The sequence below is a fragment of the Aquarana catesbeiana genome, linkage group LG01 (genome assembly GCF_042186555.1).
Source record: "Aquarana catesbeiana isolate 2022-GZ linkage group LG01, ASM4218655v1, whole genome shotgun sequence".
In the NCBI taxonomy this organism is placed as follows: Eukaryota; Metazoa; Chordata; class Amphibia; order Anura; family Ranidae; genus Aquarana; species Aquarana catesbeiana.
Window position 1 is genome coordinate 443457572 of NC_133324.1, and position 15313 is coordinate 443472884.

General features: G+C 43.0%; 1 protein-coding gene across 1 annotated transcript in view; it reads right to left on the bottom strand.

Annotated features, from left to right (window-relative positions):
- Nucleotides 1-13727, bottom strand: part of SLC44A1 (solute carrier family 44 member 1) — a 266830-nt gene extending 253103 nt beyond the window's left edge. Inside the window, exon 1 of the mRNA XM_073636222.1 lies at nt 12982-13727. Coding sequence (XP_073492323.1) covers nt 12982-13005 — 24 coding nt within the window. The 5' untranslated portion in view covers nt 13006-13727. The remainder of the gene's footprint in view (nt 1-12981) is intronic.
- Nucleotides 13728-15313: the final 1586 nt, after the last annotated feature.

The window sequence follows — 15313 nt, forward strand, 5'->3', positions numbered from 1 at the left end:
TTTAGTTCCCACAAATAGAGCTTTCTTTTGGTGGTATTTGATCACCTCTGCGGTTTTTATTTTTTGCGCAACAAATAAAAAAAGACCGAAAATTTCGAAAAAAAACAAGCTTTTCTTTGTTTCTGTTAAAAATTTTTGTAAATGAGTACGCTTTCTCCTTCAATGATGAGCACTGATATGGCTGCACTGACGGGCACTGATACGTCGGCACTGATGGGCACCGATGAGGTGGCACTGACGGACACTGATAGGCGGCACTGATAGGTGGCACTGATGGTCACTGGTATGCGGCACTAATGGGCACTCATAGGTGGCACCGATGGGCACTCATAGGTGGCACTGATGTGTACTGACAGGTGGCACCGATGGGCAATGACAGGTGGCACTGATCAAACATATTGGGGGCACTGCTGGGCAGATCTGGAACATAATGGTGCCAATCAGTGCCCATTTGTGGGCACAGATTGGGCACATGTGGATGGCCATGGGGTACATACCTGGCCATCCACATGTTGCCCCTTCCCTGGTGGTCCTAATGGCGTCCCTGGTGGTCCAGTGTGGTGATCTGAGGGGGGGGCTGCGCTGATAAACAATCAGCGCAGACCCCCGTCAGGAGAACCACCGATCGGCTCTCCTCTACTCGCGTCTGTCAGACTCGAGTGAGGAAAAGCCGATCAACGGCTCTTCCCATTGACAGCGTGATCAGCCATGATTGGACACGGCTGATCACGTGGTAAAGAGCCTCCGTCGGAAGCTATTTACCAAGATCGGTGGAGCGGTGTGTCAGGCTGACACACCACTCCACCGATCGCCGCGATGCGCACCCCCGGGGGCGCGCGGTGGCATGTTATCCTGCTGGACGTCATATGACGCCCAGTCAGTATAACGGAACCACTTCCCGGACATCAATCCGCTATAGGGCGGGCGGGAAGTGGTTAACCACAAATGCCCTGTTGGTGTGACCATGTGAATTTAGGGATACACTGTGGGGTTGATTTACTAAAACTGGAGCACTCAGAATCTGGTGCAGCTGTGAATGATAGCCAGCCAATCAACTTTTAACGTCAGCTTGTTAAAATAAGCTGATTGCAAAATCTGGTGTAGCTCTGTATAGAACCCACTCTCCAGTTTTACTAAATCAAACCCTCTGCCTGATACAAGTCTGAGGAGGGTTATTTCATTCATGTATGTTCAGGCAGCTTCTAATGTCTGTGGCCAAGGCAATGCCAAAAGTTTTGTGACGCCTGCCTTTACACGCACATGAAGTTTAATGGCATCCCAGTCTTAGTCCGTAAGGTTCAATATTGAGTTGGCTCTCTTTTTTGCAGCTATAACAGCTTCAACTCTTCTGGGAAGGCTGTCCACAAGGTTTAGGAGTGTGTCTATGGGAATGTTTGACCATTCTTCCAGAAGCACATTTGGTGAGGTTAGGCAATGATGTTGGAGGAGAAGACCTGGCTCGCAGTCTCCGCTCTAATTCATCCCAAAGGTTTTCCATCTGGTTGAGGTGTGGACTCTGAAGGCCAGTCTAATTCCTCCACCCCAAACTCGCTCATCCATGTCTTTATGGACCTTGCTTTGTGCACTGGTCCAAATCATTTGGTGGAGGGATTGTGGTTTGGGGTTGTTTTTCCAGGGTTGGGCTTGACCCCTTAGTTCTAGTGAAGGGAACTCTTAAAGTGTTACTAAAGTTAAAGAATATTTTTCTTTATCAAAATAACAAACATGTGGATAGCACTTTCACCTAGCAGTAAGAAGGGTTGCTGGTTCGAATCCCAACCACGACACTACCTGCCTGGAGTTTGTATGTTCTCTCTGTGCCTGCGTGGGTTTCCTCCGGGTACTCCGGTTTCCTCCCGTACTCCAAAGACATGCTGGTAGGTTAATTGGATCCTGTTTAAATTGTCTCTAGTATGTATGAATGTGAGTTAGGGACCTTAGAGTGTAAGGTCCTTGAGGGTAGGGACTGATGTGAATGTACAATGTATATGTAAAGCGCTGCGTAAATTGACGCTATACAAGTACCTGAAATAAATAAAATCTTATACTTACCTGCTCTGTGCAGTGGTATTTCACAGAGTGGCCCCGATCCTCCTCTCCTGGGGTCCCCGGCAGCGATCTTGGCGCCTCCTCTTCCTTTTGGGACTACCATAGCCAGCTGCTTCTTTTTTTTTTTTTAAAGATTTGGCTTTACATTCACTTTGAAGAGGGAAAAGGGCTAATGTTTGCAGAATTTTGATCAAGTCTTCAGCTTGTTGTGACCCAGCAGAAGTCCTGCCCATTCCACAACCATTGGGTCAGCTGCATTCTGGTCAACATGTCTGTCTTTATACTTTGATCACTGTTACTGGACAAGATAATATGGTCACCCATACCTGAAAAAACAATGGCCTAAAAAGGAAAATAAAAAAAAATAAAAAAAACCCCACACACACAAGAGTTCTAAAACAGCCAAAAAATAAGGATTCATTGCTAAAATGGTGTTTTTTTCACACAAACATGCCATCAGTCTTTATGACAAGCAGCAACTAGTAGTGAATGCTTTAGCCCGTACAGTACTTCGACCACAACCATGACTGAAAACAGAAGATGCCAGGAACGCTTTCAATACCTGAGAGACTGGAATAACCAAGAGGTACAGTATACGGCTAGAACAAATATAACAGAGGCAGGAAACTTCCTACTGAAAAATAAGCTCCAGAGAGTAACTGTCAGTCTACTCAATCTGATGGTTCTGAACAGAAAGGCTCAGCAGGCTCACACTAAGTCCTATGTGACCTGGATTTCAGAAGGGTGACCTTACAGGCAGAGGCACTTCAAATAAATCTGATAATTTCCTAGTGTCATCTATGAAGACAAGTTTGTACAAGCTGTAAAAAAATGACATTGAAAAAAAAAAAAAAAAAAAAAAAAATCAAACTGTGTATACACTAAAAATGACTATAGAATTGGGTCATCTAGCAATACTCCTAGGTGTCAATCACATAGTACACAAATATACTTAGGAATACATCTCCTCTAATGTCCTGATTTTCTGTATACCTTACTACACAGTACTGAACATATGAAAATGAAAAATGATTGCATGAGCTCCTCTATAACAACAGAGTATAGCATATGCCAAGATGACCATCCTAAAGGCCTACTTACATTTTGCAATTTATAATTTATTAGTAACCTAAATGTATATTTCCCTCTCTGCATTTCTGTAAAATCTGCCTAGTTGCAGTCTGACTGAATGTGAAAACTACAAGCACCAACAACCTTTGCGGCTGATTGTGGGTGCAATGCTTTGCAGGCTCCAAGTAAAAAAATAAATGCACATTTTTTTACCTGCAAAAACGTGTATTCATTTGTTTTTTTTACAAAGGATAGGTGCACTTTTGCACTTTAGACAAGTTACGTCATGTAATTTAAGGTGCCTTAAGTGATATTTAAAGCTTGATAAATTAAGGCTTATATATAAAGTATACATGGATCCCAAGTGTTGTTCAACTGGACGAACTTTTCAAAACATTAGAAACTGACTTGATGAATAATTTCTTAGAGAGGAAAAAGGATAAGACTGTTAAGCCTCGTACACACGGTACAAAAATCAGAAGGGGATTGTCATGTGACAGACTGTTGTCCGAAGTTCTAACTGTTAGTACACTCCTTTCAAAAATTGTTTTCCAATGGATGACAGGGTACTAATTTTTTGTCAAACGACAGCTCCACGTCAGATTTTCGTATGGTCAGTACACAAATCCGTCACACAAAAGTTGAAAGTACAAACACGCATGCTCCGAATCAATGCTCACCAAACATGAAATTAGCAGAAGGGGCCCAAAGGGTGGCGCTCAAGAGCTGAAATACCTTGTAGTACGTCACCACGTTCGTGTTTTGGCACAACAATTTGTGTAATGTTAGTATGCAAGACAAGATCCTGGCACACGCCCTTTTGACAAAAATCAGACGCTCGGTTGTCCAACAATCGTACCGTGTGTAGAAGGCTTTACTCTGTATATGGGTTTAACATAGCCCCTTAAAGAAGCCCTTCATCAGGCTACCCAAAAAGTAAAAAATTTGGCAGCTACAAGTTACGTAGTCCAAAAGAGTCTAGCACTGTCTTCCTGGAACCTGAAATCCTTGCTGTTGTTTTCATTTATGCGTGGGCATCTTGGATTCAGGTGTCAGCTATGATTTACTGATCACTTACAGCCTGCCCCCTATTTTGCCATCTGGAGGGAGACTGTCCTGAAGCATACTGGGATATGTGATGTGCTGATTTCTGGGCATTACTATTGCTCCACCCCTTGTTTGTGAGCTGGCAGAAATAGTGATAGCTGCATCACTACACCTGTCAACTAGATGAATATAAGATCATGATCAATGGCAGCCTCGAGCACTGTACCCCAAAAGGGGTACTGTCATTCTGTCAGCATGGCATTTGCATCCCTTTTTTTAGTGTCTCCTCCTCCAACTCATGTCACTGCTCTGCTCCCAGAATTGTTCTGATGCCTCCTTAAAAACTCCATCACCTGGATTCTGCTCTCCCTCAGTGGTAAGAACCCTCCAGTTTGTGGCCTAGCACCATAACACCGCAGGGAACTGGTGACATCAGGCAGGCATATGGTACTGCCCACTTATGCTGCCTATTGTTCTGCCAACCATGCCTGCACACCGAACTAGTGCTGCAGTGTCCTCAATGGGTCCGGCAACAAGCGCAGTCAATCAAGGCTCATCTGGTATTTGTCTCCTTGTTAGCTGGTTGAACAGGGTAGGGGAAGGGGATGCATGCTGTCAACTGCTAGCTCAGCTTATGCCCTACCTAGTAAGAAAGGACAAGGTGCTGCATGCCTAGGGGTACAGAAGAATCTAATAGTAAAGAAGACATCTTATTTAAAGTCTTACTAAATCCAGGTCCCTGCATTTACTATATCTGGTCTCCCACAGTACACAGAACATGGAAATGCAATTATTTTAGTAAATATAAACTGATAAGGACCTTTTCTCATCAGCAGTATATAGCAGTCTTATGACTTCCATCAGTGTCTGGTTAAAGCTTGTAGGAGGAGCTTTCATTCTCCTCTGACTGTCCTAGGAGGCTGCATAACCCCTGACACTCTGTCTAGACAGTGCCGATTGGCCGTGTGCTGATCACATGCACTCTCCCAAGGAAAAAAAAAAATTCTCTAGCAATACACACCAAAATGAGCATGTGCAGAGTGACTCCAAAAGCTCTGTACTATTAGGAGATACATTGGGGACAGTGGAAGAAGGGGAGGATCAGATGGGACAGAATCGAACAGCCTTTTTTCACAATGCGGAGGGTTAATCTCTTAAAAGTGGCTGTAAAGGCAGAAGTTTTTTTCATCTTAATGCATTCTATGCATTAAGATAAAACGCCTTCTGTGTGCAGCAGCCCTCCCTAATACTAACCTGAGTCCATCTCTATCCAGCGATGTTCACGAGTTCCTCAGCCATCCAGGACTCTTCCTCCTGATTGGAGGCGACAACAGTGGCGCCATTGGCTAACTGAGTTTGACAGCAGCGAGAGCCAATCAGGAAAGAAAGGGGGCAAGGCCAAACCGCAGCTCCGTGTCTGGATACATGGAGCTTCAGCTCGCGTTGAGTGCCCCGATAGCAAGCTGCTTGCTGTGGGGGGCACTCAACAGGAGGGAGGGGCCAGGAGCAGCGAAGACGGACCCAAGAAGAGAAGGATCTGGTCTGCCCTGTGCAAAACCACTGCACAGAGCAGGTAAGTATAACAGGTTTGTTATTTTGAAAAAAAAAAAAAAAAAAACGCACCATACACGAGACTTTACAATCACTTTAAGCCGGGTACACACGGGCAAAATGTTAAAAAATGTAATTAAATAAATAAAACACCTGAGATTCGACCTGTGTGTATGTTGGTCTCTCTCGGATGTGCATGGTGGAGAACCAGCAGCCAACCGACCCACAATCAGCGCTCTCAGCCAATGGCAAAGAGCGCTGATCGGAGTGTTCTGGTGGGGGGGGGCTCCCCCTCTCAGAATACAACAGCTCAGAAGGGGAGATCACTGTACTAATGTCAGAAGGTTAGTACAGTGTTTCTGATCGGAGCCAACAGCTTTTTTGTTCAATCCACTGGGTTGTACGGAAAAAAAAAAAAAAAAAAAAGAAAAACAACACTTGTATGTACTAGGCTTTAGGTTCCACAAGCATGCTTTACTGCATATACACAATGATTTTACTTTTGTGGATTTGGTAACACTTTAAGATCTTATGACAGTACCTAGAGTCCAAAGGTAGGACCGGTCGATCTAATACTTATAAATGAAATCTACCAATCGATGACGGTCCACTGACTGGAAACATCAATTTAAGCAAAAATCTCACGTTTATTGGCAGTGTTCGATATCCAAGTCAACAGATGTTAGTGAAAATGGCAATCTTTCCTGTCCTTTCTGACTGCACTCATTCTAGAAAGCAATGTTTAGAAGTAATTGTGCATAAATGTATTTTAAATTGAAATGCAGTACTTAACCCCATGCCAAACTAAAATGAATAACACTATTTTAGCAATAACCTGGACAAGTTCTCACAGTGATTGCCATTGTCTTGCAGAGGCAAGACCTGCCACTGTTTATTCAGTGTGCAGACTATGATAAACGTGTGAAACATGAAGGTTTTTGTCAGTCGGATCTTTTGCAAATAACCAGCCATTTTTTCTCCATACGGCCAGCTTAAAATCTACCCAAATTTATCACCAATCTTCAAGTTTCTGGTCATAGTGCTTACGATTATTTTCATTCAAAATGTATTATTGTAGTGTGCAAGGCAGCACAGTTTGGCATCAATTATAAGTCACCTATAGACCATTTTAATCACAAGAATCTTACAAACCTTGATTTTTTTTAACAAACACAGACAACAATAGTATGCAATCATTACACAGAGCCATTATTTTAGCCATTAGCAGTCAAGAAACATAGAATGTTAACAAACTGAACTGACCAATAAAGTAAATTATTGTGCCTAGAGACATAAGATGAAAGTTTCCCAATCTGGTTATTTTTAGTTACAATGAATGATAATCGAATGTCAATGGGAAAACTGCAGATACCATTCATTGGGGTTTATCTGGGGAATAACCTTCACACAGATTAGACATTGCTGTCAGATCACTATTGCTTTCCCCTGATCACCTGGTGACCTTACCCTCGCTGTAGACCTAAACACGAACAGTCACCCAGCGCAAATGTTCATGTTGAAGCTGTGTAGGCAGCTCAAAACTCAGATAATGACTGAGCCAGGATGGAAATTCTCAGCCAAACACTGACTGCATCTTACCACTGTTTTGAAGCAGAATTGTATTCAGCCAGCTGTAGGTGCTGCTCCTGTCTGAATACAGTGATTACGCCTCCATCTACACTTTCTGTGTGGATGGGGGAAATCAATTGATTTTCTCTCAGTCTCTTGCGGGCTGAATGGCTAAAACGCATTAGGGAAGCACCATTTGGCAAATATGCCCGAGGGTGGTAAAATCTTGGCTACACATCTGGCCGCCATCTACTGTCTATGGCCAGCTTTACACACCAAACTTGCCTTATCCGTTTCAAGATGCTTTAAGTGTTATGCCTAGCACACAATAAGAATATTGGACAAATGATCGTCTGTTTTTTTTTTTTGCATGCTAGTCTCATATGGAAAACCAATACGTTACTAATGTTACAAAAATTCTCATATGACAGAACACAACTTCGGAAGTGATGTATTGTAATGTATTCTTTCATTTCCAAGCATGCGTGGTCACACAAATTTTTTTCGTACAAATACTATACTAATTACACAAAAATCATTAGTTCTGTTATCGTACGAGAAACATTTTCGCGTTTGTCCCTTCGGATACTTTTGCATGAACTGTTGTGTTCGGCTCTCGAAAAAGCGGTGTACTAATGATATTATTAAACGATCGCTCCAAAAGCAGTATTTTTCATCCGATTTTCTCATCGTGTGTACTAGGCATTCGTTTGACATTTTCCTGAGACACCAGATGCTCTGGGAGTCGGAATTTACAGTTTTCAGTGTAAATAAAGTGAATGTCAGTACTAATAATTAAAGCACCCTAAAAGCTATGGAACACCATTTGCTTGCCACAACTATATACAGTACTACTGTATATCATAACAATGCAATTTTAACAATAATACTGTAGCATCTTCCTCACATATACCAAGGAAAGAAATAGGCCTACAAGTACTGATCAGTATCTGAAAAGTCAATTCTATTACATGCCAAATCCTGTGTCTGCCTGTACAAAACACACACATACAGTGGGGACTGAAAGTATTCAGACCCCCTTAAATTTTTCACTCTTTGTTATATTGCAGCTATTTGCTAAAATCAGTTCATTTTTTTCCTCATTAATGTACACACAGCACCCCATATTGACAGAAAAAAACAGAATTGTTGACATTTTTGCAGATTTATTAAAAAAGAAAAACTCTGCCATAAAGCCCCGACTGGTGGAGGGCTGCAGTGATGGTTGACTTTCTACAACCTTCTCCCATCTCCCGACTGCATCTCTGGAGCTCAGCCACAGTGATCTTTGGGTTCTTCTTTACCTTTCTCACCAGGGCTCTTCTCCCCCGATAGCTCAGTTTGGCCGAACGGCCAGCTCTAGGAAGGGTTCTGATCATCCCAAACATCTTCCATTTAAGGATTATGGAGGCCACTGTGCTCTTAGGAACCTTAAGTGCAGCAGAAATTTTTTTGGAACCTTGGCCAGATCTGTGCCTTGCCTTAATTCTGTCTCTGAGCTCTTCAGGCAGTTCCTTTGACCTCATGATTCTCATTTGCTTTGACATGCACTGTGAGCTGTAAGGTCTTATATAGACAGGTGTGTGGCTTTTCTAATCAAGTCCAATCAGTATAATCAAACACAGCTGGACTCAAATGAAGGTGTAGAACCATCTCAAGGATGATCAGAAGAAATGGACAGTACCTGAGTTAAATATATGAGTGTCACAGCAAAGGGTCTGCATACTTAGGACCATGTGATATTTCAGTTTTTATTTTTTAATAAATCTGCAAACAGGTCAACAATTCTGTGTTCTTCTGTCAATATGGGGTGCTGTGTGTACATTAATGAGGGAAAAAAAATGAATTGATTTTAGCAAATGGCTGCTATATAACAAAGAGAAAAATTTAAGGGGGTCTGAATATTTTCCGTCCCCACTGTATATCCACCTATCTTACTATAGAAAATGTAATGTATTATGAACTATTCAGTTGCCCCTTTTCATTAACGCTAAACTCCAGGAAACTTTTTTTTTGCAAACGTACATTGATTCACTGACCCTGTGTCCAGTGTGTTGGGAAGGAAACAGAACCCAGGGAGATCACTAACTGTATGTAGCGTGGACCATTACAGTGATTTACAGCATCCCCAGTGGCCCTCTGCATATCAAATATGGATACTTAAATTGACACAAGCTGGCTCAATGTAGGCATGGAGTTCAACTTTAAAGTGGACCTTCACCCCCTTCTTGTGGTGCGCCACCCGCGCTTCTGTTTTGTCTAGGTGGGACTGACTTCGGACAGTCACATCACAAATCCCAGAATGCGTTACATAAGAATGCAGCAATGGATTACAGCAGGACAATGTTAAATGTTCTGGACGTGCAACTATGTGTTTTGAGGAGAAAGAAAAAAAAAAAAAAAATAGACCAGGTTGGGGGGGTTGGTGAGGTCCTCTTAAAGTAGATCTTTTGCCCGCCCCCCCCCCCTTTTTTTTTTTATCCCTGCTTATTGGGTGGTGTGTTGTGCATATTTCAGATTCTCACCCACCCAGATAATCCAGTGTTGTCATGCTGAGATCCTCTTGTCTTTTGCCACCATTTGGTCCTGTGCCACCATGTTATTTGTGATGTCATCGAGAGGCCTGCTGGCTCTTCCAGGTTTAGCCAGCATGACTCCCGATGACGCAGCTCTAGCCACCCCCTCCCGCCTCTGTTGGGACTGTAGGGTTATGCCTCCTGGGCTATGTGATGTGCATATCCCAGAAGAAACAGCAAGCACTGTGCATGTGTTTCACCTAGGTAAGTGGCAGCACATTTTTCATTAAAAAAAAAAACAAAAAAAAACACAACACTCTATACAAGTAGAGGAGGAGTGGATTGGAGGGAAGTTTATTCCGTAGGTGAAGATCCACTTTAACCACTTGCCTACAGGGCACTCCCTTCCTGCCCAGACCATTTTTCAGCTTTCAGTGCTGTCAGACTTTGAATGACAATTGCACAGTCATGCTACACTGTACCCAAATGAACTTTTTATAATTTTCTTCACTTAAATAGAACTTTCTGTTGGTGGTATTTAATCACTGCTGGTTTTTTTTTTGTAAAAAATAAAAGGGAGATCAACAAATTAAAAAAAATGTTTTACTTAGTTTCGGTCAGTAAATGTTGTAATTAAAGTAAATTTTCTCCTTCACTATGTGCGCTGATGAGGCGGCACTGATAGGCTGAACTGGTGGGCATTGATGAGGTGCCACCTATGGGCACTGATTAGGTGGCACTGATGAGGCACTAATATGCCACACTTATGGGCACTGATTGCTGGCACTGATTTGTGGCACTGGTGGTGCTATTGTAATCAGGGGACTGATGATCAGTGCCCTGATTACATGTGTAGATGTCTCCTGTGATCTGCACTTACATCAAAAGTGAGTGCACCCCAAAGTGAAAATGGTTCAATTAGCAATTTTCCCTCCCCACTGTCATATAATCGTTAGTGTTACAAGGTCTCAGGTGTGAATGGGGAGCAGGTGTGTTAAATTTGGTGTTATCACTCTCACTCTCTCATACTGGTCACTGGAAGTTCAACATGGCAAAGAACTCTGAGGATCTGAAAAAAATAATTTTTGCACTACATAAAGATGGCCTAGGCTATAATAAGATTGCCAAGACCCTGAAACTGAGCTGCAGCACAGTGGCCAAGACCATACAGCGGTTTAACAGGACAGGTTCCATTCAGAGCAGGCCTCGCCATGGTCGACCAAAGAAGTTGAGTGCACGTGCACAGTGTCATATCCAGAGATTGTCTTTGGGAAATAGATGTAGGAGTGCTGCCAGCATTGCTGCAGAGGTTGAAGGGGTGGGGGGGTCGGCCTGTCAGTGCTCAGACCATATGCAGCACACTGCATCAAATTGGTCTGCATGGCTGTCGTCCCAGAAGGAAGCCTCGTCTAAAGATGATGCACAAGAAAGCCCGCAAATAGTTTGCTGAAGACAAGCAGACTAAGGACATGGATTAATGGAACCATATCCTGTGGTCTGTTGAGATCAAGATAAACTTATTTGGTTCAGATGGTGTCAAGCATGTGTGGCGGCTACCAGGTGAGAAGTACAAAGACAAGTGGCTCTTACCTACAATCAAGCATGGTGGTGGGAGTGTCATGGTCTGGGGCTGCATGAGTGCTGCCGGCACTGGGGAGCTACAGTTCATTGAAGGAACCATGAATGCCAACATGTACTGTGATATACTGAAGCAGAGCATGATCCCCTCCCTTCAGAGACTGGGCAGCAGGGCAGTATTCCAACATGATAACAACCTCAAACACACCTCCAAGACGACCACTGCCTTGCTAAAGAAGCTGAGGGTAAAGGTCATGGACTGGCCAAGCATGTATCCAGACCTAAACCCTAATGAGCATCCTCAAACAGAAGGTGGAGAAGCGCAAGGTATCTAACATCCACCAGCTCTGTGATGTCGTCATGGAGGAGTGGAAGAGGACTCCAGTGGCAACCTGTGAAGCTCTGGTGAACTCCATGCCCAAGAGGGTTAAGGCAGTGCTGGAAAATAATGGTGGCCACACAAAATATTGACACTTTGGGCCCAATTTGGACATTTTCACTTAGGGGTGTACTCACTTTTGTTGCCAGTGCTTTAGACATTAATGGCTGTGTTGAGTTATTTTGAGGGGACAGCAAATTTACACTGTTATACAAGATGTAAACTCACTACTTTACATTGTAGCAAAGTGTCATTTCTTCAGTGTTGTCATATGAAGATATAACAAAATATTAACAAAAACGTGAGGAGGAGTGTACTCCCTCTTGAGAGATACTGTATAATTATATATATTTATATTGTTATACAGGATTTATATAGCGCCGACAGTTTACGCAGCGCTTTACAACATTAGGGCAGACAGTACAAGTACAATACAATTCAATTCAATACAGGAGGAATCAGAGGGCCCTGCTCGTTAGAGCTTACAATCTAGGAGGGATAGATATATATATATATATATATATATATATATATATATATATAAATAAATAAATAATCGGGGAGTGCGAGTTCGGCTAAAGATGAATTTGGAGAATACCTAAGCTGTCTGGTAACCACTACCACTGATGATCATGTTTGCAGGTTGAACATTCCTCCCGCTGATTATCAGTGTGAGGAGCACTCTTCCCAATGTCCACCAAACTATGGGGGGGACCACCATGTAAAAACTGACCATCAATGTGGTGTGGCTAATGTATCGTGTGCAGTAGATATAATCATTTTCAGCAGGGGTTCCCAAAACCTGAAAAATTAATTCAAGGGTTCCTCCGTGGCAAAGTCTGTTCTAGAGGCTCAATTCACAAACTTAACACACCAGGATAAGGATGTTTATTTAAAAATAAGTTATTTTTAGCTGAGTTCAAGGTAGAAAAAGAAAAAAACAAAAAAACAAAATCACACAAACACACCAAAAAAACAAGATGTTTATCCATTGTGAACGGAGCAATGACTAAACTACACAGTTAAGCTTGTAGAACAGAAGGGCACTCCTTAAATTCATAAGTACTCTGCATAATGGCAAGAAATATCCTCTATAGCGCTGACACCTTCTGCGGCGCAGTACAAAGTGAGGGCACACTAGGACTGTAAGATTAGAACATATAAAAGAAGAGTGCTAGGAAGTCTGGGCTAGCCGTGTAGATGTAGAAGTGAGTTTCTTACCTGTGTGCTCCCACAGCATCCCATTGTGCAGTGATGGTCGCCTGCCCGCAGGTTCCAATCAGTTTCCTTCTCTTCTGTCCCTTGCTATTATCTCCTTTCCCAAGGAATAGGGGGGGGAAGATACAAGAGGGTGGGGGAGGGCAGGAACAATGTATGCACACACACAGCAAATACTGGAAAAGCAGGAAATAAAAAGTGAAAGAGAAAAAAAAAAAAAAAAAAAAAGAAGCAGCTTGAAGAGGCAGGCTGAGGGTGCTGCAGCTCTCACATTGACAGAACACTGCAGTGCATGCAGGCAGCCCTGTGAATTCCCTTGTTATTCTCTCCTGTGCCTTCTTCTATGGGGAAGACGAGTCCCATCTGCTCCTCCTGTCACAGGCTGGCATGGTGCTGCCAGCCATAGCTTAGTATTGGGGAAGCCAGGGGGAGAGGGAGGGTGAGGAGACAGGACAAGGGGGGGAAAAAAAAAGAGCACGGCTTTGCTTCTCTTCTCAGCCTTCCTCCTCGCCTGTCTGAGAGCTGCACTCCCTCACTGGCTCTCTTCTACTCGCTGCTTCCAGCCGGCTGGCCTTGTCTGTGGGGACTACAAAGAAGGTGGGGCCAGAGCACTGCATAGATAGACAGCTTTCATATCTGTGTCCCACTCAAACTAGCACTGACTACTTCCGGCTTATGGGAGGTGACAGCAGACAAATCCTTCCCAGCAACAGAAAGGCTGCCTGAAAAGCTCTCATTGGGTGGACCTGTAAACAAGGCTCGCTTTTTTTTTATCCCTCTGGTTACAATGTATAAGGTTGTGACTGTGGGAATCACCATCCAGAGGAAGCCACAGTGATACAACTTCTAAACATACTTGGTGCTCTGTAGATGGGATTCTCAGAACACAGTCCAATGGCTTTTCCTTTTAATTCAATCATTTTTTACCAAAGTTGAAGGTTTGTTTGTTTTTTGGGATACAGTACCAAACACATTTGTTATGCTTCTAGTAAAAATCTTTCAGAGATAACAGATACTGCCCTGAGTAGCTTTTACAGCTTAGTAAGGCCTCATCCACATTAGACGTAAAAAACGCCACTTTTTAAAAAAAAAATTTGTACGTTTGATGTTTTTCCTGCCCGAACACACTTCCAAACGCACATAAACAGTAAGGATCAGCTCCGGAGTGTTCGCACACTCCACGTGCAGAGCCCGCCAGGAAGTCGGCACTGCACAGTGCTAATCACAGGCAGTGAGACATTTCCCGATATGTGCAGCTGCGCATCGGGACAATGTCTCACTGCCTTTGATTAGCGCTGTGCGACTTCCTGGCGGGCTCTGTACGTGGGGTGTGCGAACACGCCTGAACAAACATGCATTAACGCTAGATGCATTTAGGCCCATTGGCTTATTAATGCATTCTAATGGCTTAATAAATTAATATTCTGACCAACAGAATGCATTGACGCCAAATTAGCATGCATGATATGGCTTTATATCCCTTCCACACAGGGGGCACGCTCCATTGGAGTCCACCTGCTCACTTTTTTTTTTTTTTATTTGCTATAAACAAAAAAAGACAGACAATCTTAAATAAAAAAAAAAAAAACAATATTTTTTACTTTCTGCTATAAAACATTTGCAAAAAAATAAATAAATAAATAAAACTCACATTTCTTTATAAATTTAGGCCAATATGTATTCTGCTACATATTTTTTTGTAAAAAAAAAATCCCAATAAGCGTATATTGATTTGTTTGCCCAAAAGTTGTAAGTCTACAAAAAAGGGGATAGTTTTACGGATTTTTTAAAATAGTTTTTACTAGTAATGGCGGCGATCTGCGATTTTTTTTTTTTTTTTTTTGCAGGATTGCAGACATTGCGGCGGACAAATCTGACACTGAGTGACACTTTTTGGGGTCCAGTGACACCAATACAGGGTTCAGTGCTATGAAAAGAAGGGTAACACCAGGGGTGATCAAAGGGTTAAATGTTCCCTAGAGAGGTAGTTACTAACTGTGCGGGGCAGTGTCACACTGAAGGAAAAGAGAGATCCGTGATTTAGCTTAGCTGAATCACAAGATCTCTCTTTCCCTTCCTGACAGATCCGCCGTTTGCCTTGTTTACACAGGCAGACGGCTGATCCGTCTCTCCTATGAAAGATTGGCGGGTCACAGCGGCCGCCGGACCCGCTGATTGGTTCCTGCTGTGTCCAAGCACAGCGGGAGCGCCGCGCGTGCCCCCTAAACCGCGTGCAAAAAAAATCACGTACAGGTACGTGATTTTGTGCACCCGGGTGGCCCTGCCGCAGTAAATGTACGTGGGGTGGTCCGGAAGCCGTTAATCACTTAACCAC